The sequence below is a fragment of the Ochotona curzoniae genome, unplaced genomic scaffold (assembly GCF_017591425.1).
Source record: "Ochotona curzoniae isolate NIBS_2020 unplaced genomic scaffold, NIBS_Ocur_1.0 scaffold_3208, whole genome shotgun sequence".
NCBI lineage: Eukaryota > Metazoa > Chordata > Mammalia > Lagomorpha > Ochotonidae > Ochotona > Ochotona curzoniae.
Window position 1 is genome coordinate 2,194,163 of NW_024467106.1, and position 26,893 is coordinate 2,221,055.

General features: G+C 53.4%; 1 protein-coding gene across 1 annotated transcript in view; it reads left to right on the forward strand.

Moving 5' to 3' along the window:
- Positions 1–4,852: 4,852 nt before the first annotated feature.
- Positions 4,853–26,893, forward strand: part of TSC1 (TSC complex subunit 1) — a 61,075-nt gene continuing 39,034 nt past the window's right edge. The window contains exons 1-4 of the mRNA XM_041004370.1: positions 4,853–4,930; positions 14,812–14,874; positions 22,361–22,542; positions 25,527–25,630. Of these exons, the coding sequence (XP_040860304.1) occupies positions 22,440–22,542; positions 25,527–25,630 (207 nt within the window). The 5' untranslated portion in view covers positions 4,853–4,930; positions 14,812–14,874; positions 22,361–22,439. The remainder of the gene's footprint in view (positions 4,931–14,811; positions 14,875–22,360; positions 22,543–25,526; positions 25,631–26,893) is intronic.

A 26,893-nucleotide genomic window follows, 5' to 3' on the forward strand; every position in this document is an offset into this window, starting at 1 on the left:
CGGTCGTGAGAGGGACGTGTCTTCGGGCAAGGCATGCTCAGTAAGTGCAGCCAGTACCAGCAGCCAGGAGGGCGCACAGTTAACCCCCTCATCTTGCACTCCTAGCCTCTGTGAAAGGCACTCAATTACCAAGGTGCTGCCTCCACCGCGTGGCAAGTCACCCAGAGGCCTGGATTCATCTGTTGGTCCACGTGGGAGTTCACTGGGTCCTCAGGGAAGGACTGGCCTCCCTACCAGGTGGCACCGACATTCAATCAAGCCGGCGGTTGCCAGGCCATCCCGCGAGGGCAGCTCCTGGGCTTCCAACACGCCCTGCTGTTTAGCCTTAATCTAGAAAGTTCTGCGTATTGTTGGTCCGAATACTCCTGACACCGTTCTTTTTTTAAGGTTGATTTTTAGGAGGTGACTGGCACAGCAAGTTCAGCTGCTGCCTACGGTGCCCGCGGCCCACATGGGTGCCAGCTTGAGTTCTGGCTGTTCCACTTCTAAGTCAGCTTCCTACTAATACTTCTGGGAAAGCAGCGGAGAATGGCCAAAGTGCCTGGGACCCTGCACCCACACGGGAGACCCAGAAGAAGCTCCCGGCTCCTGGCTTCGAACAGACTCAGTTTTGGCTGTTGTGGCCTCCTGGGGAATGAACCAGATGGAGGATCTCTCTCTCTCTGTCTCTCCCTATCAGTCTTTTAAGCAAATAAAAACAAATCTTTATATTTGTTTATTTAAGAGTGACAGAGGGGGAGAGACACTTGCCTTCATTGGCTCATTGTGTCACCTTCCACTGCCTTTCCACACACGCTAGCACGAACCTGGGGTGCACCAACACGTGGCTGCCAGCGAGATCCTTGTGTTTCAATGTTGACCCTCTATACCCTGACTTTTGACCTTAAACCAGAACATGCTGGTTCATTCCGCCTCCAGGGGGTGGCAGAGAGCCAGCACTGAATCTGGAGGGATACAGATCTCTGGGGTGTGCGCGCACACACTCACTCAGGGCCTACACAGTCCCAGCCAAACGACTCTGTGTCCCCTGAAGCCATGCCAAGTCACAGTGATGCTCAACCAATGCCCATCAACCCTAGGAGCGGATCCACAGGAAGGAGAATCTGGCTGGGTCAATGAGAGGGAGCTTTTCACCCCAAGACCTGGATCCCTGAGGTGCATGAGCACCTGTGGGTCTGGGGGTGGTTCTCAGCAGGTAGCCCAGGCTGTGGGCGGCTTCTCTCAGCAGGGTGCAGCCCTCGCAGTCCCAAGGGCAAAGGAACGAGGCAGAGGTACAAGTAGTTTCAGAGAAGGCAGCAATGGGAAAGCACCCGGGGACAGTGAAGGGGCGGCAGGTGTGAGGAACTCACACAGCGAAAGAGCAATGTAGGACCGAGGGCAGTGACAGCTAGCCTGGGCAGCAGAGGGCTGTGTGAGGACACAGGCTGGATGGGGAGGGGAGGTGACCCTAAGTGAGGCCTCCCGATGGCCCAGCCCAGGAGGACGTGGGCTAGACGGGTTGGGGACAGTAAGGTGACCCTAAGTGAGGCCTCCCAATGGCCCAGCCCAGGAGGATGTGGGATGCACAGGGAGAGGGCAGTGAGGTGACCAAAGGGGGTCTGGCGTGGGAGGGCCTCACCAGGATCCTGGACTCTGCCTACACCAGACATGTTGCCTGTGTGAGCAGTGCGCCTGGCCAGGAGGCTGCCCTCACACAGGGGTCAGCGGGAGCCAGACCGACTGCAAGCCCCGAGAGGCACTCTTCCTGGTTATTGCTGCCCTTCCAGAGAGCTCCTGAGCCCATCGCATCTGGAAGCCTTTTGCTCTTAAGGGAGCAAATCCAACCAACACGAGCATCTGCTAGGACAGTGGTTGCTAAGCAGGACCTGGCAGACCAGAGGGAAGCTGGTCCCTGGGCCTCAGCCAGTGCACGCGCTGGGATCCTGGGTCTCTCCTTCCATCTTCTCCTCTGTGGGCCACATCTGTCACTCAGCTTCCCACAGAATGGGGCAGAGGACCCCTGCTTCTGTGACTCTCCAAAGAAAATTCTTTTATCATCCATCATTTTTTTTTCAAAGATCTACTTATTTGGGGCCCAGTTAATAGCCTAGTGGCTAAAGTCCTTACCTTGCATCCTCTGGGATCCCACATGGGTGCCTGTTCATATTCTGGCTGCTCCACTTCCCGTCCAGCTCCCTGCAGCGGCCTGGAAAAGCAGAGAATGGCCTAAGCCCTTGGGAATCTGCACCCGTGTGGAAGACCCCGGCATCCCCTCCGTGGGGAGGATGAAACACTACCCAAAGGCAACAGGCACCCACCACGGGCAGCAAGTCTGCAGTCCTGACCAGCTCAGGCCAGCCAGGACTCCTACCATAACAGGGAGGCCCACACAGTGGATGGAGCTGCTGTCTTGGCGACTCAGGCTTGGATGGAGTGGAGTTGGTGGCAGCCCCTGCTGGTCGAGCTGAGCTCCCTGTTGGGTCCGTGCAGTGGATGTGGGGGACGCGAAGTTGTGAAGAGTATTGTTCCATTGCAGGCAGGGCCGCAAGGAACTTCTGTTTGGTAGGGCCCGGGGGATGTTTCTACAACCACCTGAATGAAGCTCCACCTTCTAATCCATCCAGGCATTGTTTGCTACTGTGAGGCTGGCCTTTTACTCAATGTGAGCTTGGAAGTTAATGTCAATAATAATGTCTTGCAAAAGGGCCTTCTGTTATTCCTACTGTCTTGGCTGTCCCCATTGACCTTATGCTAATCAAGGGACCTGTATTTAGGGTTTCATTCTTTCCTCATTCTTTAGGTTCCCCCTTTCTTTGTGATACAAGATTCAGTTGTAGAATAAGAAGTGCAGCAAGAACTTCTATTGTTTTTAGGTAAAACAAATGGCAGAATTATCCTTAGAGACACCCACTTGACCATGACGTAAAAAGCCTGAGCCAGAGTTTGGGTGTTTCTGTATAAATAAAGTGGACAGCTTTCCCGCATTGTCCATTATGATCATGAAGTCCTAGTGGTCCATCTTTCTTTCCTCTTTGGCGCCTCATCCACGCACCCTTCTCGAGTTCCGAACTCAGCTGGAGCTGGACTCCGGCAGCTCCCGCCGTCATTCTCGTGGAAGATGCTGGGTACTTGCCAAGGTGGTGGAGATGACTCCTGCGAGAGGCACAGGGGATGAGCCCCATGTCCCCAGCTCCCTGCACTCCAGTGGGATGGAACTGTGGGGCCGAGGGCAGGCAGGCAGGCGGGCATGCAAGGAGGTCCCGACTCCGAACTGAGGCGCAGCGCCTGCTCCCCAGCCCCCACGACTTTAGCTCTCCCAGCCCCGGCTGGTCTTGGGAATCCCTGCCCTGCTGTGGCTACCGTGGGCTGGTGGGACTGAGTCTGCAGCCCTCTCCTTTAACTTTCTCAAACTATGCTCCGGCAGCAGAAAACCTGGACACTGGATGAACCCAAGCCCGCCAGCACGTGTGTTGTGCATGCGCAGTGGTGAGGACCATGTGAGCTACACAGCGTTCAGGAAGTGCAGGGAAAATGGCTACTGTGAAGACCATGCATGGATTGCAAGTTTCTCTTTGCACCCAAATAATTATACAATGGCATTTTCCCACAAACTTCCAGGCCTCCCCCCACCCCCATTCTTCTTAAGGCATTATCGTCCAGTGTCCCAGAACAGATGAAGGGGTAAGGCTTGCCCACCCAGCCTGAGGTCTAAAACCACTTCAATATTTGGTCAGCAGCTTCGCCCACCTCCTCCTGCGCTTGGCAGCTGTCCATGACCTTGCTGGGCTAGTGGACCCCAAGAGTGTCCTGGGCATCTATCTGGGTTGTTTACGGCTTACAGGGCGAGGGAAGGCGGGGCGTGGGACAGCAGGCACGGTTTGGTTTTTCTGAGTTCCCACAAGGGCATTACCCTGGCCAGCAACAGCCCCATCCTGGAGGAGTCCTGGCCGCACCCCCGATGACGCCCTAACGCTAGGCTGGCCACTCACAGCCCCCACCCCCTCGCCCCCAGTTCCCCTAACCACAGGCTGCCTTGCGTTGTGATCCAAGCGCTCCCCAAGCCTTCAGTTATTTCCACCTGCAGGGTCTGTCTCTTCCCAGCCCCTCTCCCCTCCCTTGGGTCCAAGCCTCAGACCCCGCAGTCACTGACGCCAGTGCCACGGGCCTCCAAGGTGGTAACCAGCAGGCGCTGACGCTGTGCTCAACGCGGTGTGTCCCCAACGGAATCCTGCCCAGGCCACATTGCGCACCCCGACCAGGCCCTCAGGGAGCAGAGCAGGGCTGGACCCAGGGCGACGTGGTCACTCTACAGTGGCGACCCCAAGGCAGCCGTGGGGCCGCCTAGCCGAGGGGGCGACCCTGCCCTTTTGCTGTGTGTGTCCACCTCGGGAAGGGAGAGGGGGCTGCGGCTCTGACGGGCCTCCAGGGACAGGGGCGCTCAGCGCCCTCAGGCTGACCCAAGCCCACCGCTGAGGTCCGGGTCTCCATCACAGCCGTCCAGGGCCAGCGGGTGGACGCCTCTCGCCTGCGCCCTGCCGGCCCGTCACGTGACCGGTCCGCCCCTCGGCTCCTCGCGTGGCTCCTCCCTCCGCGCCGGGCCTTCTTTCTGCCTCTGTCGGAGTCACAAGATCGCTGAGCGACCTGCTTTCGGGATCCTTCCGCCGTCCCCGCCCCCCTCCCTGGAAAACGCTCCCCTTGTCCCCGGCGGCGCAGCCGGCACCGTCCGGGATGAGGGGCCAGGCCCGCTCGGTGCGGCGGGGCCGAGGCTCGCGCTCGGCCGGGCGTGGGCGAGCTGGGAGGCGGCGCCCGGCTGGGGACTCTTTTTCGTGGCGGAGGGCGCAGCCGGTCGGGGACGTTTCACCACGGGGGGAGGTGCTGGGCGTCCAAGATGGCGGCGCCCTGTAGGCTGGAGGAACTGTGAGGTAAACAGCTGAGGGGGAGGAGACGGTGGGTGAGTATGGGGGTGTCGCCCTCTCCTTTCCACCGGGGCTTTTCGGGGGCAGCCCTGGCACCCCGATCCCAGTCGCGAAGGTTCTGGACGTGGGGGTTGGGGCCGGCGCAAGAGGCTCACTTGCTGGGAAGAGGATCGGGGGGAAGGGGGATCCGGAGAGCGTCCCCTCCCTCTTCTTACGCGCTGACCCCGGCGAGCGTCGGGGGCACTGGCCGGTCCCTGGGGGACAGAGGGGGTTTGGGCCGGGCCGTCGCCCCTGCTGGCGCCCCCCGGGGGCCTCGGTGCCCAGGCGGGGGTGCGGGCGGCCCCTGCGCCCGCCCGGGACGTGGTGGGGTGACAGGTCCACGCGCGGGCGCGCAGGGCCCGGCGTCGGGGGAGCCCCTGGGCGGGCGGCCAGCTGCTGGAGGGAGCAGCAGGGTGCGGGAGTGAGCGAGAGGGGTCGCGCGGGGGGCGGCGGGGGCCGAATGAATGGAGCCCGCTCGGGGGCACCCCGGACTCGGCCGGCTGCAAGGTGCACGGTGCCTCCCGGGTGCCTCGCACCGGCTGCGCCCGGGAGGGCTGCTCCGCGGCCGGCAAGTGGCCCGAGGTGGTGCCTGGGGGCCGGCCGGCCGGCTGCAGCGGCGCGGCCCGGCGCTCCTTCATTCATTCGTGCAGCCTGCCGTCGGAGGGACCTGTCGGAAATGAAGCCCGCTCTTTGTGTGGTCTGCTGCGGGCTGGGGGTGGGGACGTGGGAGGGGGCGCGGTCCGTGAGCCCCGGGCGCTGCTGGAAGCGCCGTGCAGCGCGTCGTCGGGTCCTCCACAAAGGCGAGGGGGTAACCGTTACTGACACCTGCAGGCTCCTCGGATGCGGAGCGTCGGGGGCGGGGATCTGGGTAACGGGCAAGGTCATGCACCCCCAGGAGGGTCTGACCCATCCCACAGGTGTGATCGATGCGTCCCATCAAGAAGTGCAAAGAGTTCATCGCTTGCTGGGGGCGGGGGCAGAGGAGGGGGAGAAAGAGAGACATGGAGAGAGAGGGGCAGAGAGAGGGAGACATGAAGAAAGAAAGGGAGACATGGAGAGAGAGAGAGAAAGAAAAAAAGAACGAATACAATTTGTAAGAAGTGTGCGCTTGGCTTGCATGCCTTTACTGCTGTCTGGGCGGGCATCGCTCTGTGCCCGTGAACTTGTCAGCCTGTGCTGGGCTGGGAAGGAGTTCAGACTTTAGAAGATGATGTGTTTGCTGCAGAACCAAGTCCTAGAGCGCTTGCTTGATTTTCTTCTGTTTGTTTTGTTAAATAGGAAGCATAGGAATAGAACTCTAAGTCAGGTGAGCCTGTGGAGGCACTAAAATAGAATGAGGCTCCTCTGAGATCCTCTGACTTACAGTGCGAGGTCCACCTGGAGCTCCGTCCAGCAGGCTGCAGAAGTGGGGCAGTGAATCTCAGGCGCCTCAGAAATGCTCACCTCTTGACAGTCACCTGTGTTTCCTGAGCAGAGCATTTCTGAGTAAACCTGGAATATGCAAAAGTGAAAGCTGATGTAGCGTTTGGTTGGGAAATGCACCTTGCCCAATTGCGCGTTGGGCAGACGGCTCTGCTCATCTGCCGGTGCCCTGGGGAGCAATGGAGTCCTCCTCTAAGGGCCTTGCGTCCACCAGGTGTAAGTGGAAGCGATCCCAGGCCTGAAGTTCCTGTCTTATCCGAAGCGCACGGCTCTGCAACAGCCGGTGATAAGAGCATGCTTTGCCTCCCGTGTTTCCTGGTGTCGTAAACGCTTGGTCTGTCCCTGAGTTGCTGGTTAGAAGGCGGCTGCCAGCCTCCTCCCCTTCCCTCCTCAGAGCCCCGTGCTCAGCTGGCCTCTCCTCACTGTCAGGGCTTCACCTGTGAGCTCAGCCAGAGCCTCTGCACACCTGTATGTGATATGCCGTGTCCGCAGAGCGTGCAGTGCCCCAGCAGAGGGTCATCAGGCGTGTTTGACAGAAGCACCCCAAACTTTGGTGGATCTTGAGGACACCCCACAAGGTTTGGTTTGGATGGTGTGTTGTGCGCGGTGGTTGACAGCCACTGATTCAAAGTGTCAATGTGGCCGATTCCATTTACTTTGTAACTGTTACAGTCTTTACTTAAAACTGCTTCCGGCCTCTGGCGTGTGGGGCGGCCTGGGGAGCCTCATCTGGAGCTGACTTGCCCTCGTAGCTCCACTTGTGCAGAGCCAGCAGAGCCAGGCGGCAGGTAGGTTTGTCTGCAGTTCCCCTCTCCTGGAATCAGGTGGCTACCTGTGGATATTGATGAGCCCCACAGCTGGACATCAGCCGTTTCTGGGTTGTCCAAGGGTCAGAAGGTTTTTGACTTGTAACAAGCCACTTCCCTGAGGCCCAGCTACTGCTTCTGTGGAGTGAGAGTGGGACTGAAACTCAAAGGTGTCTCCGTCCATCTTCCCAGCCTGTACGCAGCATTCTAACAACACTGACGGCATCAGAATATTTGTGGTTTTATGGCGGCCAGTCACATTGGTGGCTTTTAGCTTAGTCTGGAAACCTGTTTATCTTTTATGTCATATTTCTAAAAAGGTAATCCCTCATGAGTTCCACATGTTGTAAATCTCTTTGGAACAATTTTATTTCTGCTAGTTGGCTTTTTGGCTTTTGTCATATAAATAGCTATGAGAGTGCCTAATAGTATTCATATCTGTGCTTTATTTTTTCTTTTTCTTTTTAAGATTTGTTTTTATTGGGAAGGTAGATATACAGAGAGAAGGAGACACAGAGAAAGCTCTTCCATCTGCTGGTCCAACTCTCAAGTGGCCACAACAGCTGGAGCTGAGCTGATCCGAGCCAGGAGCCTCCTCTGAGTCTCCCTTGTGGGCACGGGGTCCCAAGGCTTTGGGGCGTCCTGCACTGCCCTCCCAGGCTGCAACAGGGAGCTGCCTGGGAAGTGGGGCCCTTGCGGAACCCAGTGCACGCAAGGCAATGATTTAGCTGCTAGGTCACTGCGCCAGTTTGGTTTAAATGCACAGATATAATTTATATTGAACATTGACTTTCATTCCTTATTTTTTTAATGTTTATGCTTATAATTTATTTTAAAAAATATTTATTTTTCATTGGAAATTTACAGAGAAGGAGAGACAAAGATATTCCATCCACTGATTCACTCGCTAAGTGTCCCCAACAGCCAGAGCTGGGCTGACCCAAAACCGGGAGCCAGGAGCTTCTTCTGGGTCTCCCACCTAGGTGCAGGGTCCCACAGGCTTTGCACCATCCTTCACTGCTTTCCCAGGCCACAAGCAGGGAGTTGGATGAAAAGCAGGGCTGGCAGGATATGAACTGGTGCCCATATGGGATTCTGGCGCATGCAAGGCGAGGACTTTAGTCACTAGGCTGTCGTGTTGGGCCCTTTACTTAAAATTTCTATTGCTTGAAAGTGTTTATTTGCAGGGCAGAGTTACAGAGAGGAGAGGCCAAGGGGAGATTCTTCTTCGGACAGTGTGCTTCCGAAATGACCCTGTGGCCTGGGCCAGGCCAGCTGAAGCAGGAACCCAGGGCTCCCTCCACGTCTCCACTTGGTGCAGGGCCCAAGCGCTTGGGCCATCCTCTGCTGCTTTCCTAAGTGTATTGGCAGGGATCTGGATGGGAAGTGGAGCAGCCGGGACTAGAACTGGCACCCATGTGGGCTGGCAGCACTAGGGGTGGTAGCTTTATGTGCTGTGCCGCAGCACCGATCCCTATACTTTCTATTTTTTTTTAACCTTTCAAACATAAAAATTGTACCTATTTGTGGGTACTTTATAATGTTTTGATTGATGTTTTGGACAGTGTATAATGTCCAGTCAGAGTAAAAATGCTTTTTAGCCACAAACGCTGTGTTTTTTTTTTTTTAATCCGATCATCAAATGATTCCTTTCTTTTTTTTTTAAGATTTATTTATATTTTTTTTATTACAAAGTCAGATATACAGAGAGGAAGATCTTCCATCCGATGATTCACTCCCCATGAGGCCAGTGTTGTGCTGATCCGAAGCCGGGAACCAGGAACCTCTTCCGGGTCTCCCACACGGGTACAGGGTCCCAAGGCTTTGGGCTGTCCTCGACTGCTTTCCCAGGCCACAAGCAGGGAGCTGGATGGGAAGTGGAGCTGCCGGGATTAGAACCGGCGCCCATATGGGACCCCGGCACGTGCAAGGCAAGGACTTTAGCCGCTGGGCCACCTCGCCGGGCCCAAAAATGATTTCTATCTTACATAATTTGGTTTATAAGAAATATTTTTTTCCCATTTAAGTTGGTCTGAAATAAGTCTCCTGTCAACAATTTAAGATTGTCTGACTTACTGTGAAGTTTATAGTTGCTAAAATTAGTCACTTAATGTCTTTTTAAATAACCAAATTCATGTGAAATCTCAGGGCTTTGTCCCGTTCTTGCCTCTCTGATCTGTGCTGTCACTTGGTTACTTCCTGGCAAGTGGTAAGGAGCAGTAACCTGTGTGTTAAGTTGCAAAGGACTGACATCTGGAGAGCGAAGTGCTGGCCTTGTTCTGGCTCAGCTGGCCAGTCCTCCCCGGCCTCTCCGATTCCCAAAGCCTTGGAACCCCGTGCGTGTGTGGGAGACCCAGAGGAGGCTCCTGGCGTCTGATCGGCCTAGTTCTGGCCACTACAGCTGCTGGCGTGAACCAGCAGATGGAAAATCTTTCTTTCTGTCTCTCCCCTTTGAAGATCTGCCTTTCCAATAGAAATACATTCTTAAAAGACAGAAAAAAAAAAAAAAAGCAAACATGCCATGATCACTGCTGGCCTAAACTCAGCCCAGACCTGACTTTCCTTTCCTTTCCTTTTCCTTTTTCTTTCCTTTTTTAAAAGCAGATTTTCATTAGAAAGACAAAGCAAGACCTTCTGTCTTGTGGTTCACTCCGTACATGGTCAGAACAGTCAGGGCTGGTCTGAGCAGAGAGCCAGGAACCTGGAACTCCATCTGGTCTCCCACGTGGGTGCAGCGCCCACATAGGTGCAGTGTCGCCCAGCTTTGCAAGGCCACAGGCAGGGAGCTGAGTCAGAAGCGTGCGCTCAGCCTTGAACCCACATCCCAGGGAGCAAGCAGCCAGGACCGTGGCCGCTTCTCCCAGGTCCTTTCTGAAGTGAATACAGTGACAGCAGGCACCAGAGTGTCGGCGTTCTCTTGCTCATGGGATAGGACAGCGGAGGCTGAGGCGGGAGCCTTCAGGAAGCCCGGTGCCACTTGGAGTCATTCATGGAACACAGTAAGGCACTTGAAGGGTATCTGTTTTGAATTGGAGGGTGATTTTTATCAGTGTTGCAAATACCAGCTGTTCATGGAGAGATTGCTACACATTATGTACCCAGTGGTACATTTTGTTAAAATTGTTACAACGAAGTTTACATTTATTGGGTACTTGTGCTGAGTATCTGCCTGTCTGATCTTTAACTCTTCTAGCTTTGAAGGTGCAGGACGACTTAGGGACTTGAAGTAGGTGGGGTGAGGGCTGACCACGTGTGAGCCCTCTTTGGTTGCCTCCAATTGTTGAGTCTTCCATCTTGGTGAACCGGCTGTCGTGCTGAGCTCATGGAGTAACTTGTAGGTCAGGGGGTCTCAGAGGGAGCGGGCGACCCCTAGCTTTCCTCTGAGAATCTGCCGGAACCCTTTTTGTTCCTGCTGCGTGTCCTACCCACTTTTCAAATAAACAAACATGTAAGTGAGTAAAGAAAGAAATATTTTTCATAATTCTCCTTTCTTTTAAACCAATAGGTAAGAGAGGGCCAAGTCTTTTAAAGGTAGACTTAGGTGTTTGTGTAATAAATCATTTTGTGAATGAGGTGCCATGTTTTACACACACACAAGCAGCTGGGGCTGTAACCTACTGAGGGCTCGGGCCTGGCATGCGCTCTGTGCCCGCGCCAAGCACCGGGCATGCGCTCTGTGCTGGCGCCTAGCACCCAGCAGAGTCCCTTTTTTCCAGGCTTGCTGCAGGATTCGTTTTTGCCTTTTGAACATCAGTAGATGTGAAAGTGAGAAGGTGCCTGTTTCTGGTTTTTTCCTTCCTTAGCCTAGTTCTTAACCTTTGGGGGGCACCAGGGTCGGCTCAGAGGACCCCACAAACCTACTTTCTGGATTCAGGCACGCAGTGAAGCTAGAGGATCCAGCTTTCTCACAGGTCCTCAGGTGTGCCCGTGGCCTGGGCGCCTCGGCCAGCAGGCCGCCTGCCTTTCTCCCCTCAAATGTTTGTCCTTCAGTCCTTCCCGTGTGAACTCAAGCAACCTGCTGCTATTCGTTGAGGGGAAATGGTTCCTGGAGCTTTTGCAGCCCACGTGGCATCTTTCTTGGTCTGCATTTCCTGGACGAACAGTTCATGCTTATAGAACATCTCCTGAGCATCACTTGAAGCGAAGATGTTCCTGGCTGGAAGCGGCTCCAGCCTCAGGGCAAGTCGCAGAGCACTGTGTGCTCGGATGGGGCATCGACTTTGGCATGCTGTCCTTCAGAGCTCCCCCAGAGCCTTGCAGTGAGGACCCTTGGCAGTTCAGGCGCTCCTGCTCATCCTGGGGCCCCGAGCCTGGGGGTCTCATGGGCATGCGTGTTTGGGTGTGCCTGGCTCTCAGCTCACACATTCTTTGGGCAGTAGCATTGTTCTCTCTTCTATGAACTGATAGAGAAGTTGAGCAAGTCTCTTTTCCGATGCAGTTTTTAACTCGTTTTAGATGCATTGGTGCTGACGATGATCCTGTGCTTCATGAGAAATCGCTGGGGAGTCACCAAGTCAGAACTGAGCACTGACACACACAGTAACAGGCCTTCCCCCGGCCTGTGCCTGTACACCCCTGCCGGGGCTGTGTCTTAAGCAGCTTTGGAGTTTTACAAAAGATTTATTTATTTTTATTGGAAAGGCAGATATACAGAGAGGAGGAGAGACAGAGAGGAAGAACTTCCATTCGATGATTCACTCCCCAAGTGACCTCAACAGCCGTAGCTGAGCCAATCCAAAGCCAGTAGCTTCTTCTGGGTCTCCCACGTGGGTGCAGGGTCCCAAGGCTTTGGGCTGTCCTTGACTGCTTTCCCAGGCCACAAGCAGGGAGCTGGATGGGAAGTGGAGCTGCAGGGATTAGAACTGGTGCCCGTATGGGATCCTGGCACGTGCAAGGCAAGGACTTTAGCCACTAGACTACTGCACCGGGCCCATCTTTGGATTTTTAATGATAAACTTGTGAACCTGAGGAAACAGTGACAGGTGGTTGAGATGCACTGCGGTTTATGAATGCTGTTATGATACTTGAGTTCCATCCTAGAGAACCTGTGTTTGGGTCCTGATTCCAGGATGCTGAGGGACAATGAGTGATGCCTCAGTTAGGTCCCTGTCATCACATGGAAGAACCTGCTTGAGCTTCTGGCTCCTGGCTTTGGCCTGGTCCAGTTTGGCTATTGTGGGCATTTGGGGAATGTCCCAACAGATGGGAGCTCTCTGCCCATCAGAAAGGCAGGTCAGATTTATGGAGAGAAGGAGAGACAAAAAAAGATTCTCCATTTGCTGGTGCACCCTCCAGCGGCCACAGTGGCCAGAGCTGAGCTGATCTGAAGCCAGGAGCTTCCTCAGGGTCTCCCACATGTTGCAGGGGCCCAAGGCTTTCCCCAGCCTCTACTGCTTTCCCAGGCCATGGGCAGGGAGCCGGATGGGGAGTGGGGCAGCCAGGACATGTACTGGTGCCCTGTGGGATCTTAGCACTTGCAGATGAGGATTTAGCCATTGAGCCATTGTGCTGGCCCCAAAATTTAAAAAACGTATATATATTTTAAAATACATATAATTTTTTCTTAAATTTGAGTTAACTACAAAATTGTCTTAGGTGATTTAGTGTGAATTCAGGTATTTCCTAGTGCAGAGGAGTCTTGGGGTTAGTTTTAGCCCATTTTGGATATAATGCTTTACAAAGAGGGGCCTAGCTCCCGGGCCTGGCTCAGTTCATGAGGCATCCTGTCCAGGCCTGAGAGCAGCACAGAACTCCCCACAGGGTCCTGTGAGCCGCAGCCCAGCCTAGTCAGAGTCTTGGCTGAAGTCTGTTCAGATGGAATTCGGTGGAAGCGGATTGCCCTGCCCTTCTGCTTGACCTCCAGCCTGCCCTCTGTGGCTGTTTGGAGAGCTGACCTACCAGGCTACATGCCTGTGTGAGGTGAGACTGCTGCCTGAGTTGGAACTTCTCTCCGGGAAATGCCAGGTCCGGAAGCCACATATTCTATGGCTTGGCTTTTGAGGATGAAAATGGGGGTCCTGGCAGATGTCACCCCTTCATGGGGCACAGCATGGGATTTCAGGTTAATGGAGCAGGGAATGGCCGGTGCCCTTGTCTAAGCGAGCATGGGCTGCGGCTTTAGTCTCGCCCTCTTAGTTTGTTTTGACTATGTGATGAAGAAGTATGAAGTCTTAGTGTTCGGCTTCAGATGTTGATTTCAGGTCAGAGATCTGACTGGACTCATGGCAAGAGGAAGTCTGACTTGCTGTAGTAACAGCTGGAATTAGGGTCAGGGTGGCCTCTCTGCAGGGCCAGTCAGCCTGTGGCACCGGGCAGGTGCCAGCAGTGTGCCGCCCTGCCTGTGCTCCGCCAGGAAACAGGGTCTGTTGTCTGGAGCAAGAGATTTTACTAGCTGGAGACTTGCTCAATCCACCAGTGTGACTTTGACTAGGAGTGTGTTTCGGATCGTGTGTCCGGGCTTTTCTGTGGTCATTGTGGTGAAATGCATGAGGCTCTGTCCGCACTCTGTCCCGACCTGGAATGGCTGCCAAAGCCGTGCTGACCTGAGCAGGTGTCGTCCGGGAGTGGCTGCCAAAGCCGTGCTGAGATCTTGGCTGACCTGTACAGGTGCCAGGCCAGATGAATAGCCGTTGCCCTCGTGCAGTTTGCAGTCTGATCAGATTGTACCTCCATGTAGCGGAGGGGTATGTATTTTGAAAGCAAACTGGGATGTCTGTAATATTAATATTTATCATGAATATTTACTATAAATTAATTTGGACAGAGTAAAAAAAAAGAGGAAGAAAGTAGAGAAATAACTAAATATTGTATGTTTTACTGTAAACGCAGTAGCCTTAGACTGTGCTGTTTGAAGGCACAATTTGCCTTGTGCATGAGGAAGTTTTCTAACTCCTGGTCAGTAAGTGCTGGATGCCATGGTGGCTGCTGGAGAAGGAGCAAGGGGTCAGCTGCAGGGTGTGGGAGGGGATGGTGACTAATGACAAAAAATATAGGCTGCTCAGGGGGTCTCAGAGGGCCTGACCTTGTCCAGGGGCAGGGCGTGGAGGGCAGAGGAGGCTGGGGAAGGCTTCGCTGAGGCCCAGGGACGGCAGGCGTGTGTCCCTGGTGGGAAGCGGTTTGGGTTGAGCAGCTGAATGGCAGCAAGGAGGGGAGCGCCAGTGAGGAGGTGATGCAGGCTGGCTGAGTGCATGTAGCAGCACCTGGGGTAGTGACTGTGGCCCACGCTCTGCCCGGGGCCGCTGGACACACACCTCAGCCGGTCTGCTCGGGCCAGGGCTGTTTTAGTCTCACTTTCCAGAGGAAGTAACTTGAGCTTGGACATAGAGACTTACGTGAAGTATCCCAAGGTAACAGCTAAAAAGCGACAGAGCCTGGAACTCATTCTAGAGCTCATTCTGTCCATCTGTTTTCAAGTTCGGCAAAATCTTGAGGTTCTTCCAGGCACCAGCTGTTGAGAAATGCAAATAGAGGCCCGTTGCTGGTGGTGGGTGTGTGGGTGTTGGTGTCTGTCTCAGTGGGCGCCCCGAAGTCTCCTGTCAGAGGTCAACAGGAAGGAGTTTGTGCCGCGTGAGACTTCAGCTGCGGTCTGTGCTCTGCCTTTACTGACCGTGGGACCATTGCTTACCCATGCGTGTGTTTTGTGCCCCCAGGGACCATGAAAGACCCCAGAGTGACAGCCCTGGAAACCAAAGTGCCAGCTGTCCACCGAGCAGGTGAGCCAGCCGCCCGGAGGTGGGGGAGTTTTGGGGGGTGCCCCACTTCTCCACATTGTACTCACATGCTTGTTGACATGCAGGAATTCAGCATGTGTGGTTCTAGCATCCTGCCAGGAACTGGGCTGTCTGCGGCCAGAAGTCCTCCAGTGCCTCAGGAGGTGCTCCTTGCTTAGTGCCAGGCCCCGTGCTGTATGCCGGCCACACTTTACATGCCCTCCTGGCTGTCTTCCCTGTGGTGTGTCCCCAGCGTGCTGACGACGTCAGAGTTTTCTGAAGTCATGTGCCTGTCGTTGGGGGTGTGGCAGCAGCCCTCCTTCCCGGCGGCAGAGTTTGGTTTAGATGCTGGGGTCAGCTTCCTGGAGCAGGTCAGTGAGCTCTGCAGAGTGCGTGACCCTGGCTGCGCCTTAGAGACACAGGCCGGAAGTGCTGGCTGCACCTCGCCCCGGGAGCTCTGCGCGGGGGGCCTGGGCTGCAGGATTTTAGACTTCCTGGGTGATTCTTGGGTACTTCCTGGGCCAGGATCCACCCCCTGCCCAATATGGCTGTGTCTGCTAACTGTCCTAAGTTATGGGGGGACATATAAATTAATGCCATAGTGGCTTTTGGGAGTTGAAGAAGTCCTACAGCAGGTACCTTGTACATATTGAGGCAGTGGCGTTTTTGTGGATCTGAGTCTCAGGACTCTGTTCATTCCTGAAGTGTGATTGCAGACGCACCGCGGGTGTGCCGTGTGGTGTGATTGCAGATGCACCGCGGGCGTGCCGTGAGGTGTGATTGCAGACGCACCGTGGGCGTGCCGTGAGGTGTGCTGAGGTGTGATTGCAGACGCACCGCGGGTGTGCCGTGTGGTGTGATCGTGTGATCGCAGACGCACCGCAGGCGTGCCATGAGGTGTGATCGCAGACGCACTGCGGGCGTGCCGTGAGGTGTGATTGCAGACGCACCGTGGGCGTGCCGTGTGGAAGCCCTGGGGTGTGACACAGCCTCAGCACTTACTGATCAGTGTTGCACAGTTATGAGTCTGTTACATTTTAATAGTCAGATTTTATTTTTTAAAGACTTACTGATTTATTTATTTATTTGTATGTGAAGCAGTTACAGAGGAGGAGAGACAGTGACAAAGGGATCTTCTGTTCGCTGGTTCGCTCTCCACGTGGCCACAGTGGCCAGAGCTGAGTTGGTCCAAAGCTGTGAATTAGGAGCTTCTGGGTCTCCCGTGTGGGTGCAGAGGCCTAGACACGTGGGCATCTTCCACTGCTCTCCCAGGCCAGCAGCAGGGAGCTAGGTCAGAAATGGAACAGCTGGGATTCAAACTGGTGCCCATGTGAGATGCTGGCACTGCAGGCTGAGGCTTAGGCTACTGTAGTACAACACCCATCCTAAGTGGTCATATTCTAAAACTGAAGCTTTAGCGTAGCAAAGGCACTTTGTGAGTGCAGTAAGCTGCAGGTCACTCCTGCCCTGGGACCTGTGTGTGCTGTCCTTGGCAGCTAGCACATGCAGCCTTAGTGGACAAGGCAGGACTCAGGGACGTGTCTGGTAGGTGGTTTACTAGAGGGGACCAGAGCCGTAGCTGGCCAGGTCCCACCGTTGTCACCTTTGTTAATACTGCAAGCTGCTAATCTGCCCTCTTGAGATTAGAGACTGTAAGAAATTGCCTTGGAGTTTTTGCAAAGTCTAGTTTGAAATGTGATTAGTGAGCACAAAGTGGTTTTTTTTTTGGTCATTTCATTTTTGTTGTTGTTAATATTCTTTTTACTTTCTTGAACCTCAATAACCTCAAGATGATTATATCTTGGATATTGTTGACCAATACAAATGCTTGTATTAAAATTATTTTGATTTAACAAAACTGAGGTTACAGAGCTGACAGTTTAAATTTGTCCTTACAAATTTACCTCCAAATATTGGCTGTTTCTTTTTCAAAAAATAAGTGATGGGTTTTTTTTTTTTAAGATTTATTTTATTTATTTTTATTGGAAAGGAGATTAGAACTGGGATTAGAACTGGCGCCCATATGGGATCCCGGGCGTGCAAGGCGAGGACCTTAACCACTGCGCCATCGCTTTGGGCCCAAACTGATGGTTTTTAAAACTTTATTTTTATTTTACGACTTATTTATTCATTTAATGCAAAGTCAGATTTCTAGAGAGAAGGAGATACAGAGCCAGGGGTCTTGCATCTTTGGTTCCCTCCCCAAGAGGTCGCAGTGGGTGGAGCTGGGCCAATCTGAAGCCTGGGACCAGGAGCGGGTCTCCCATGTGGGTGCAGGGTCCCAAGGCAAAATTCATTTTTATTTTATTTGGAAGGGACACACATGCTCTGGCCGTCCTCTGCTGCCTTCCCACTCACAAGTGGGGAGCTGGCTGAAGTGGAGCAGCCGGGACCCAGACTGGCACCCACACAGGATGCTGGCTGTTGCAGGTGGTCACGTAACTTGTTATGCCACCAAGGCAGACCCCAGAGCCTCCAAATCAAATGTACTTATATAAAGAGTATTTTGTTTGTAATGAATACTTCAAAAACAATGTTCTAGCAGGCAGAATTAAGGTATAATTTAATTTCTGTGTAAGTAGCCATGAATTGGGACCCTACACCCGTGTGGGAGACCCAGAAGAGCTCCTGGCTCCTGGCTTTGGATAGGCTCAGCTCCAGCTGTTGCGCTCACTTGGGGAGTGAACCATCAGGTGGAAGATCTTCCTGTCTTTCCTCTTCTCTGTATATCTTATATCTGACTTTCCAGTAAAAATAAAATAAATCTTTAAAAAAAATCTACGGTGACAATAAATGTTTTGAAAAGAAAAATTATAAACATTGGCTCAGAGCCCAACTATTATTTGTAGGCTACCATGCAGGGCCCATAAGTAGGTACATCTTAGAAAGCAAAGACAAAGACAATGGGAGTATATTTTAGAGTTGCTAACCAGCAGCCCCTTGGCTGATTTAGCTGAATTCTCAGCATGATGTGTTGAGCAGAGATCTCCGAGAAAGAAGTTTCCTGGCACAAAGGGAACAGCGAGTGCAGGGCCCTGGGCAAGGACGAGAGTTCCTGTGTGTGAGAAGCAGAGGTGTCTTGGTGAGTGAATTGCACGGCAGGCTGTTTCTCCCTTGTCACCAGGAGGAAGGTGACAGTGGCTTGCACTGGGCTGATACAAAGCAGACCGTATAGGTCTGGAGTGTTGGAAGAGGCGGGGACGTCGGCAGCCTGCTCGCTTTAGATGGCTGCGCTGAACCTTTGCTGAGGTCGGTGATGGGCTGGACTGTAGGCTTGGGGGCAGGAAGCAGATGTTGAAGGCTCTTCACCCCAGTAGGAATCGCATTATCGGTGGCACCGTGTTGTGCATGCGGCCATTAATGAGAACGCTAAACTCAGTGCAGTGTTGCGTGAGCGTGTTGGGTACAGAAGTCGCTCAGCACAGTGATTGTCTTCTGGCTTCTGTTTGCTGTATTCTGTAGCACGTTGCGTCCATAGTGGAGAAGAGACTGTCCTGGCTGTAACTGGCTACTTGAGTTTGTCTGGTGACATTGCCCAGCTGGTCTTGTTCATTTGTGGAAGATGTTTAAAGCAGCTGTGTCTCCTGACCCTTCTGTTGCAGCCAGGTTGGTCTACTCCCTCCTTGGGCACCAGCAGACCACATCAATTTTTCTACTACAACTCATGGAATCCTTGCACTTGCCAAGTTATCTTTCCTATCTAGTACCCTAGGCTTAGTAACCCTCAAGACCTGTTTAAATTTAGAAAGAAGAGAGAATTCTGCTCAGGGCAATGATTCTAAAAGCTTGTGACATAAATCTCATGAAGGCTTTTTGGGGTGTCAGAGGTGCTTGAACTTAACAGGAATGAAAAGCTCGGGATCCAAGAATTAGGGGCTGGTGTGATGGCTCAGCTGGTTAATCCTCCACCTCAAACTGCTGGCATGCTGTCTGGGCACCTGTTCACATCCCCACTGTTCCACTTCCCATCCAGCTCCCTGCTTGTGGCCTGGGAAAGCGCAGAAGGACGACCCAAAGCCTTGGGACCCTGCACCTGTGTGGCAGATCTGGAAAAAGCTCCCAGCTCCTGGCTTTAGATTGGCTCAGCTCCAGCCATTGCAATCATTTGGGAGTGAACCAGCAGATGGAAGATTTCTCTTGTTTTTTCTTCGTTCTATAAATCTGTCTTCACAATTAAAAATAAAATAAATGTTTTTTGTTTGTTTAAGAAATCCAATACTTATATTTTTCCTGGGGATTAAAAATGTGGTTTAGCAGAATTTTTTTTTAAGTTTATTTATTCAAAAGGCAGTTATGGGAATGGGAGAGGGAGGAGACACAGATCTTCCATCCACTGCATTTGTCCCCAAATGATTACAATGACCAGAGCTGGGTTGGCCTGAAGCCAGGAGCCAGGAGCTTCCGGGTCTCCCATGTGGGTGCAGGGGCACAAGCATGTGGACCAGCCTCCACTCCTTTTTCAGGCACATTAGCAGGGAGCTGGCTGGGAAGTGAAGCAGTCAGGACTCCAGCCAGTGGCCCTGTGGGGTGCCAGTGCAGTAATCAGAAGCTTGATCCACTCTGCCACAGCATCTGCCCTGGCAGTAGAACTTTAAGTGTCTCTGCAAAACTGTTCTCATGTGTTTTAGAATATCATCTTGTGTAAAGCATCTTCGAAAGAGTAGGCTGCAGCAGCTGGTCTTTCATGGCTAAAGTGCACTCAGAGACCGACACACAAGCTGGTTGGCCCTGTGGACCGTAGTTCAGGGTTGAGCTCTGGACTGCCTGGGACTGCAGGACCAGATCTGGCATTCCTGCCTTCAGAACACACGGAAGACAAGCTGACTCTCAGTTAACTGAGAGTAGGTAGGTAGCAACTTTGTTGAAAAGAAACCAAGTGTAGGGCCCGGTGTGGTGGCGCAAATGGTTAAGGTCCTCGCCTTGCACGCCCGGGATCCTGTATGGGCGCCGGTTCTAATTCCGGCAGCCCCGCTTTCCTTCCAGCTCCCTGCCTGTGGCCTGGGAAAGCAGTCGAGGACGGCCCAAAGCTTTGGGACCCTGCACCCGCGTGGGAGACCCGGAAGAAGCTCCTGGCTTCGCATCGGCCGTTGCACTCACTTGGGGAGTGAATCATCGGACGGAAGATCTTCCTCTCTGTCTCTCCTCTGTGTATATCCGCCTTTCCAATAAAAAAATAATAAAAATAAATCTTAAAAGAAAAAAAAAGTATATAAATTTATATAAAAAAAAGAAACCAAGTGTAGCAACAGAACACTTGATTTTGTGAGCTGCATTATTTTTTTTAAGATTTATTTTTTATTTTTATCACAAAGTCAGATTTACAGAGAGGAGGAGAGATAGAGAGGAAGATCCTCTGTCCTATGGTTCACTCCCCAAGTGACTGCAATGCCTGTTGCTGCGCCGATCCAAAGCCAGAAGCCAGGAACTTCTTTCAGGACTCTCACAAGTGTGCAGGGTTCCAAGACTTTAGACCATCCTCAGCTGCTTTCCCAGGCCATAAGCAAGGAGCTGGGTGGGAAGTGGAACAGCTGGAACATGAACCAGTGCCCATTTAGGATTTAGCCACTAGACCATCGCGCCAGGCCCAGTATCCTAATATATTTTAATATAGCTGCAGGCATCATACGGTCCTTGGCCTGGAATAGGTAGGCTGACTTGGCAGCGCGCATGTTGCCTTCTGTGTCAGGGTATCGTACCTGTTCCTGGGACTCAGAGTGGCCGTCGTGCTTAAGCCACATTAGCTTCAGGTCGGCTTTAAGCATCGGGCTTTGGAGGAGGGCAGATCTGAGTTCACATTTCATTGCGTCGCCTCCTGCTAGGCTTGTGGCCCAGAGCAACTGACATGTTCTCTGTTTCTTTCCTTGTGCATTGAGGGTTAGGGTTAGGGTTAGGGATGCTCTCCCAGGATGTCTAATCATGATCGTAGACATGGCAGCTGTCACTGTCAAACACAGCTTGTGACATACACGTCCCGTGCGGGTGCTTGTTCTGATTCTGGTTGCTTTGCTTCCAGTACAACTCCCCGCTGTGCCCTGGCAGACAGCAGGTGCTGGTCCGGGGACTCGGGCCCCTGCCACACAGGTGGTCCCTGGCTCCAGGTCGCTGCGGCCTTGGCTATTATGGCCATTTAGGAAATGGCCACAATAGTGGATGAACCGGTAAATGGAAGATCTCTCTCTCCCCTCTTTCTGTTACTGCTTTTGAAATAAATGAGTAAACAAAATTTAATACATCTGTATAAAGAATACATACACACACCTTGCATTTGCTGGGATCCCATATGGGCACTCCTTCATGCACCAGTTGCTGCACTTCCCATCCAGCTCCCTGCTTGTGGCCTGGGGAAGCAGCAGTGGACAACCCAAAGCCTTGCGACCCTGTACCCATGTGAGGGATCTGGAAGAGTTCCTGGTTCCTGGCTTCGGATTGGCTTAGCTGCGGATGTTGCTGCTATTTGAACAGTGAACCAGCAGACGGAATATTTTCATCTCTGCTTCTCCTCTGTAAATCTGACTTTTCAATTAAAAAAAAAATCTGAGAAAAGAGAAAGGTGTGTGGGTGCTGCGGCCGTCAGGTGTCTTCTTGGGGTGCCCCTGTCCTCTGCATCCCTGGATTGAGTCCCGCCTCTGCTGCTGCCTTTCCAGCCTCCTGCTAAAGCACATGCTGGCATGCAACAGGTGCTGGCTGGAGAACTTGGTTCCCTGTCACCTGCGTGGAACTCCAGGGTCTGGACGTTGGCTTGTCCTAGCCCTGGCTATTGTCTAAGGAGTGAGCCAGTGGATGGAAAAGCTCTGTCTCTCTCTCTGCCTTTCGGTAATAATAATAAAAAATTATATCAGCTTTTGGAGTGAAACGTGGGGCAAAGAATCAGTTGTAGATAATGTTCACAATTGCTTGGGGAGTGATTGCTTTTGTATATTAGCATGAGGCACTTACTCCACTTCCCTGAAGAGCATGGCTGTGGCAGGGCCAGCCTGTGGCTGCCTCTGTGGCCAGCTGCCTGGGGGCAGTGGCAGTGAGGTGTTGGGTGACTTCCAGGACAAGGGCATGATGCTGAAATCTGGGGAGTGATCCCTTGGGGCTTGGGCCCTCCTCAGGCATACCAGCTTTCAGATGGCGGTGGGATATTAAGATGTGGTGTGCCTTTTAGATGGTGGGGAGATATTAGGAAGTGGTGTGCCTTTTAGATTTTTTTTTTCCTGAAAGCAGTTTATCCCCTTTCTGGATCAGTGGTTTGAAACAAAGGCATGGTGTTGGCCAAAATCCGGATGGAAGCAGAAAGGAGGCTGACAGATATGGTGCTGTCTGGTGATTGGTTTTGGGGATACCAGTTTTTTAGGTCTCTCTGTCACATTCTGTAGAAGTCGTCTTCATGAATTTGCCATAGTCACCCACACACCCGTTCTGGCCGTACTCCTTGCTGCGTCGAACATGTGCACTGCGGGAAAACGGGGCCGTATGGTCACTCTGATCGTCTTCCTCTTCACAGACTGCTCGTGACCCCAATGAAGAGCGTGCAGAGCCTTGAGTGAAGTCCTGGAGCCGCCGACGGGTGTGCGAGCAAGAGCATGGCTCAGCCAGCAAATGTGGGGGAGCTCCTCTCCAGGCTAGACTCCCCCTTGTTGGCTGTGCGAGACGCCACCGCTGTCTTAAAAGAGAATCTCAATTCTGGTAAGCAAAGCTGTAACTTTCTTCCTCTCCTCTCCTCTCCCCTCCCTCCTCTCCTCCCCTCCCTTCCCCTCCTCTCCCTCCCCCTTCTCTCCTCTGCTTTCCCCTCCCCTCCCTTTCCTTCTTCTCTGCTTTCCTCTCCCCCCTCCTCTTCTCTCTTGTCCTTTCTTTTCTCCTCCCCTCCTCTGCTCTATGCTCCCCTCCTCTCCCCTCCCCTCCTCTTCTCTCCTCCCCTCCTCTTTTTCTCTTCTCTATCCTCCCCTCATCTTCTCTCCTTTCCCCTCCCCTCCCTTCCCCTCCTCTCCTCTGCTCTATCCTCCCCTCATCTTCTCTCCCTTCCCTTCCCCTCCTCTCCTTTCCTTTCCCCTCTCCTCCTCTCCCCTCCTCTTCTCTATCCTCCCCTCCTTTCCCCTCCCCTCCCCTCCCCTCCCTTCCTCTCCTCTTCTCTCCCCTCCCCTCATCTTCTCTTCCCTCTCCTCTCCCCCCGTCTTCTTCTCCCCTTCCCTTCCTTCCACTCCACCCCCTCCTGCCCCGTAATCTCTCCTCCGCTCTTTCCTCCCTTACCCTCTCTTCTCTTCTCTTCTCTTCTCGTCTCCTCTCCCCATTTTCCTGTTCCTTCCCCTTTGCCTTTTCTTTGCTTTTTGTTTTCTTTCTTTTTAAAAAAGGTTTGTTTGAAAAAGGGAGAGGGAGAATCAGAGCTCTTTGATCTGCTGGTTCACTCCCCAGAGAGCTGCAAAGGCATTGGCTGGGCTAGGCTGACTTGGTCTGGGTCCCCCACGTACATTCAGGTGCCCAAGAGCTGGGGCATCTTGTGCTGCAGTTTCCAGGCACATTAGCAGAGAGCTGGATTGGAAGTGGAGCAGCCCCGTGTGAGGTGCCAACTTTGCAGGCTGCAGTTTTCTGCATTGCACCACAGCCCTAGCCTCAAGCCACCACCCTTCTAGTTCACGTGCTGAAAGGCAGCCCTGGGCTTAGGGCTGACGTGAACCCCGCTGTGCATTTCAGTTTGCATCTTCCAGAGACAATCTGCTGGACTGCCAAGAGAACATGCCGGTGGAGCCGCTGTGTGTGTCATCTGTTAGGGGACCGGTAACACACCAGAGGTCACGGTTATGCAGCGCACCTGCTCCCGAGTGTCTGCTGTTCTCATTCATTTTCCCTTCTTGATCCCCACCTTGGCTCAAGCATTCCAAAGCGCACTCCAGACAGATCCTTTCAGCTGTATCTGTTTAAAAATTCGAGAGGTAGAGAAAGACAGAGGCCTCCCTTTCCGCTAGTGCACTGTGGGCTCTGGCTGAAGCGGGGAGCATGAGCTGGGAACACAGCCCCATCACCTGCCTGGGGCAGGAAGCCAGCTGTCTGAGCTGTCATCGCTGCCTCTGGGATCTGCATTAGCGCAAAGGTAGAGTTTGGGACTGGAGTGGGCTGTGTAGCCCAGGCACTCTAATATGGCATGCAGGAATCTTAACTGCTAGACCAAATGGAACCTTTCTTTAGTGTATTTAATGAGGAAGGTACTCAGCCTCTCTTTACTGAGAGAAATGGAGGGCTGGCACTGTGGTGAAATGTGTGAAGCTGCCTGTCACCTGCAGCGCCAGCATCCCATGTGGGCACTGGTTTGATTCCCGGCTACTCCACTTCCCATCCAGCTGCCTGCTTACAGCTGGGAAAGCAGCAGGACGATGGCATAAGTGCTTGGTTCCCTGCACCCATGTGAGAGACCCACAGGATACTCCTGGTTTGGACCGGCTCACCTCTAGTGGATGGTCGATCTTTCTCTGTCTCCCTCTCTCTCAAACTCTGACTTTCAAATAAACAAACCAGTAAATCTTTCAAAAATTCACACTGCTTTAGAAAGTTGAAATAATGTTGCCTTTGATTCCCAGGTTTGCAGAAATCAAATATTGGTGATACAAATAGCTCCTGTTAGTAAGAATATAATTGGTGGTCAGCATTTACAGAGTATCTGTCAAATTAAAAACTCATACCATTTGGCCCACTTAATAAAGATCATAGTCTCATGATAGCTTTAAGTAAATGTGGTGGCAAATTGGAAACCCCACGTCTCCCTCAGGAGATGACTGGTGGAATTGAAGGAGCTGGACCATGCTGCAGGGCATCAGTCGGAAGGCAGTCGGTCACTGGTATTGCCAAAGGGAGGTGTCCGACACACTGCTGGATGGAGAGGCTGAGTCACACCTTCCCTGTGTGTGTGAGAGAGACAGAGGCTGAGAGACTGCGTGAGCGAGGACACGCGGCAGGCTTCAGGGTGTGTATCTGAGGAGTGGCTTGGGGGCAGGTGGTGAGGAGGGCTTTTTTAAAATCTCGTCTAAATTCTTGATAACAGACAAGGACCACCTCTTTAAAGACTAGTACTGAGTCAGAGCATGTTGGTGAATGAGGTTGGAACTGTCCTGTTGTTGGTAAGTGAAGATTAGGAGGCAGAGGTGCTGGCAGCAGGCACTGTGGGCAGGCAGAGGTGCCGGGTGCCAGCACTGCGGGCAGGCAGAGGTGCCGGCCGCAGGCACTGTGGGCAGGCAGAGGTGCCGGCAGCAGGCACTGCGGGCAGGCAGAGGTGCCGGGCGCAGGCACTGTGGGCAGGCAGAGGTGCCGGCCGCAGGCACTGCGGGCAGGCAGAGGTGCCGGCAGCAGGCACTGCGGGCAGGCAGAGGTGCCGGGCTCCGGAACTGTGGGCAGGCAGAGGTGCCGGGCTCCGGCACTGTGGGCAGGCAGAGGTGCCGGCCGCAGGCACTGTGGGCAGGCAGAGGGGACCGGCCGCAGGCACTGTGGGCAGGCAGAGGTGCTGGGCGCTGGCACTGTGGGCAGGCAGAGGGGACCGGCCGCCGGCACTGTGGGCAGGCAGAGGGGACCGGCCGCAGGCACTGTGTGTAGGCAGAGGTACCGGCCGCCGGCACTGTGGGTGGCTCATGAGGCAACATGGAGGCCATGTGGACAACGGGGTCACAGATGTCCCTTTCACCGTCTAGATCGGGGTCCTGTGCTTGTGAACACCTTGGTGGATTATTACCTGGAAACCAACTCACAGCCGGCTTTGCACATCCTGAGCACCTTACAGGAACCGCATGACAAGGTAACTGCCGTCGGGGGCACATGGGGTGGGCTGCAGGAGACTCCGGGCAGGTGTGTGCCAAGCAGCCCAGGCTCAGGCCCTTGGCTCAGTGAATGTGTTGTGATTGACAGCTGCCCCTTAAATGAAGGGGTCCACCCTATGTGTCCTGAGAAGCGTGCAAAATAAAACCCATTTCAGAGGCCGTTAAGGATCACCTGTATAAAGACTTCTTACAATCCCAGGCTGTCATTGTGCTGTAATGATGTGACCCCCCAGGGCACTCATCTGTAAACCCATGCTTTGAAGGGAATCTTGAAACTTTTCCTGACCAGGCAGTAAGGCTGTAAGCAGGGGGCTCATGAAGGAGCCCGTTTCCCCACACTGGCACTTGGAGGGCTCGTACACATTTTTCCTTTTGTTTTTTGTGTTTGTGCAAACAGCACTCAGAGCGTTGTCACTTCAGACTTCACACTCGCCGGTGTGCATGTCTTGTCTTTGGTTACTTCCTGAGTTTTATTACGTGTCAGACTGTGTAGGCCATGCTGCCACATCGGTAAGTGGCTCAGGCCCAGGGACTGTGGGAAGGGCTGGCCTGCTGAGCTTCCGAGACCGGGGCTGTGGAATGTCTTCCCTTCTTAGGCACATGTGCCATGAGGACCACTTCTGCTTGTTCATTTATTTAGGTTAAAAAGGACTTACTTCTTTGGCAGAGAGAAAGGGAGAGACAGAGATACCTTCCATGCACGGGCTCACTCCTCAGATGCCTGCAGTTGCCAGGGCCGGGAGCTAGAAACCCGTCAGGGCTCTCGTGGGGGTCCCAGTGACCCGAGGGCTTGGGCCGTCCTGTGCTCCGTGCTACCGCCCAGGCGCCCTGGTCTGAAGCTGGTCAGGAAGCCCAAGGTAGCCGCACTTTGCCAGGCACCGGATGGGATGTGGTACCCCGAGTGCCCCCAAAGTGCTTCTGTTGCATTGCAGATGACCGTCCCTGTAGGCCACCGTGGCAGTGGACAGGTGACCGTCACCCAGGCCACCGTGGCACTGTGCAGGTGACCATCCCCCCAGGCCAGCGTGGCACTGTGCAGGTGACCGTCCCCCAGGCCAGCGTGGCAGTGTGTAGTTGCTAGCATGGTTTAGAATCTCATGAATTTGATCTCTTTACCAGTGAGACTTCCCTCACTTCCACGGGAGACCTGAGAGGTTGGAGCACCTCGTCACTGTTTTGTCTTGAGTCCACTTTGTTCGTGACACCCACATTCATATGAGGATTTCGCTTGCTTGATGTTT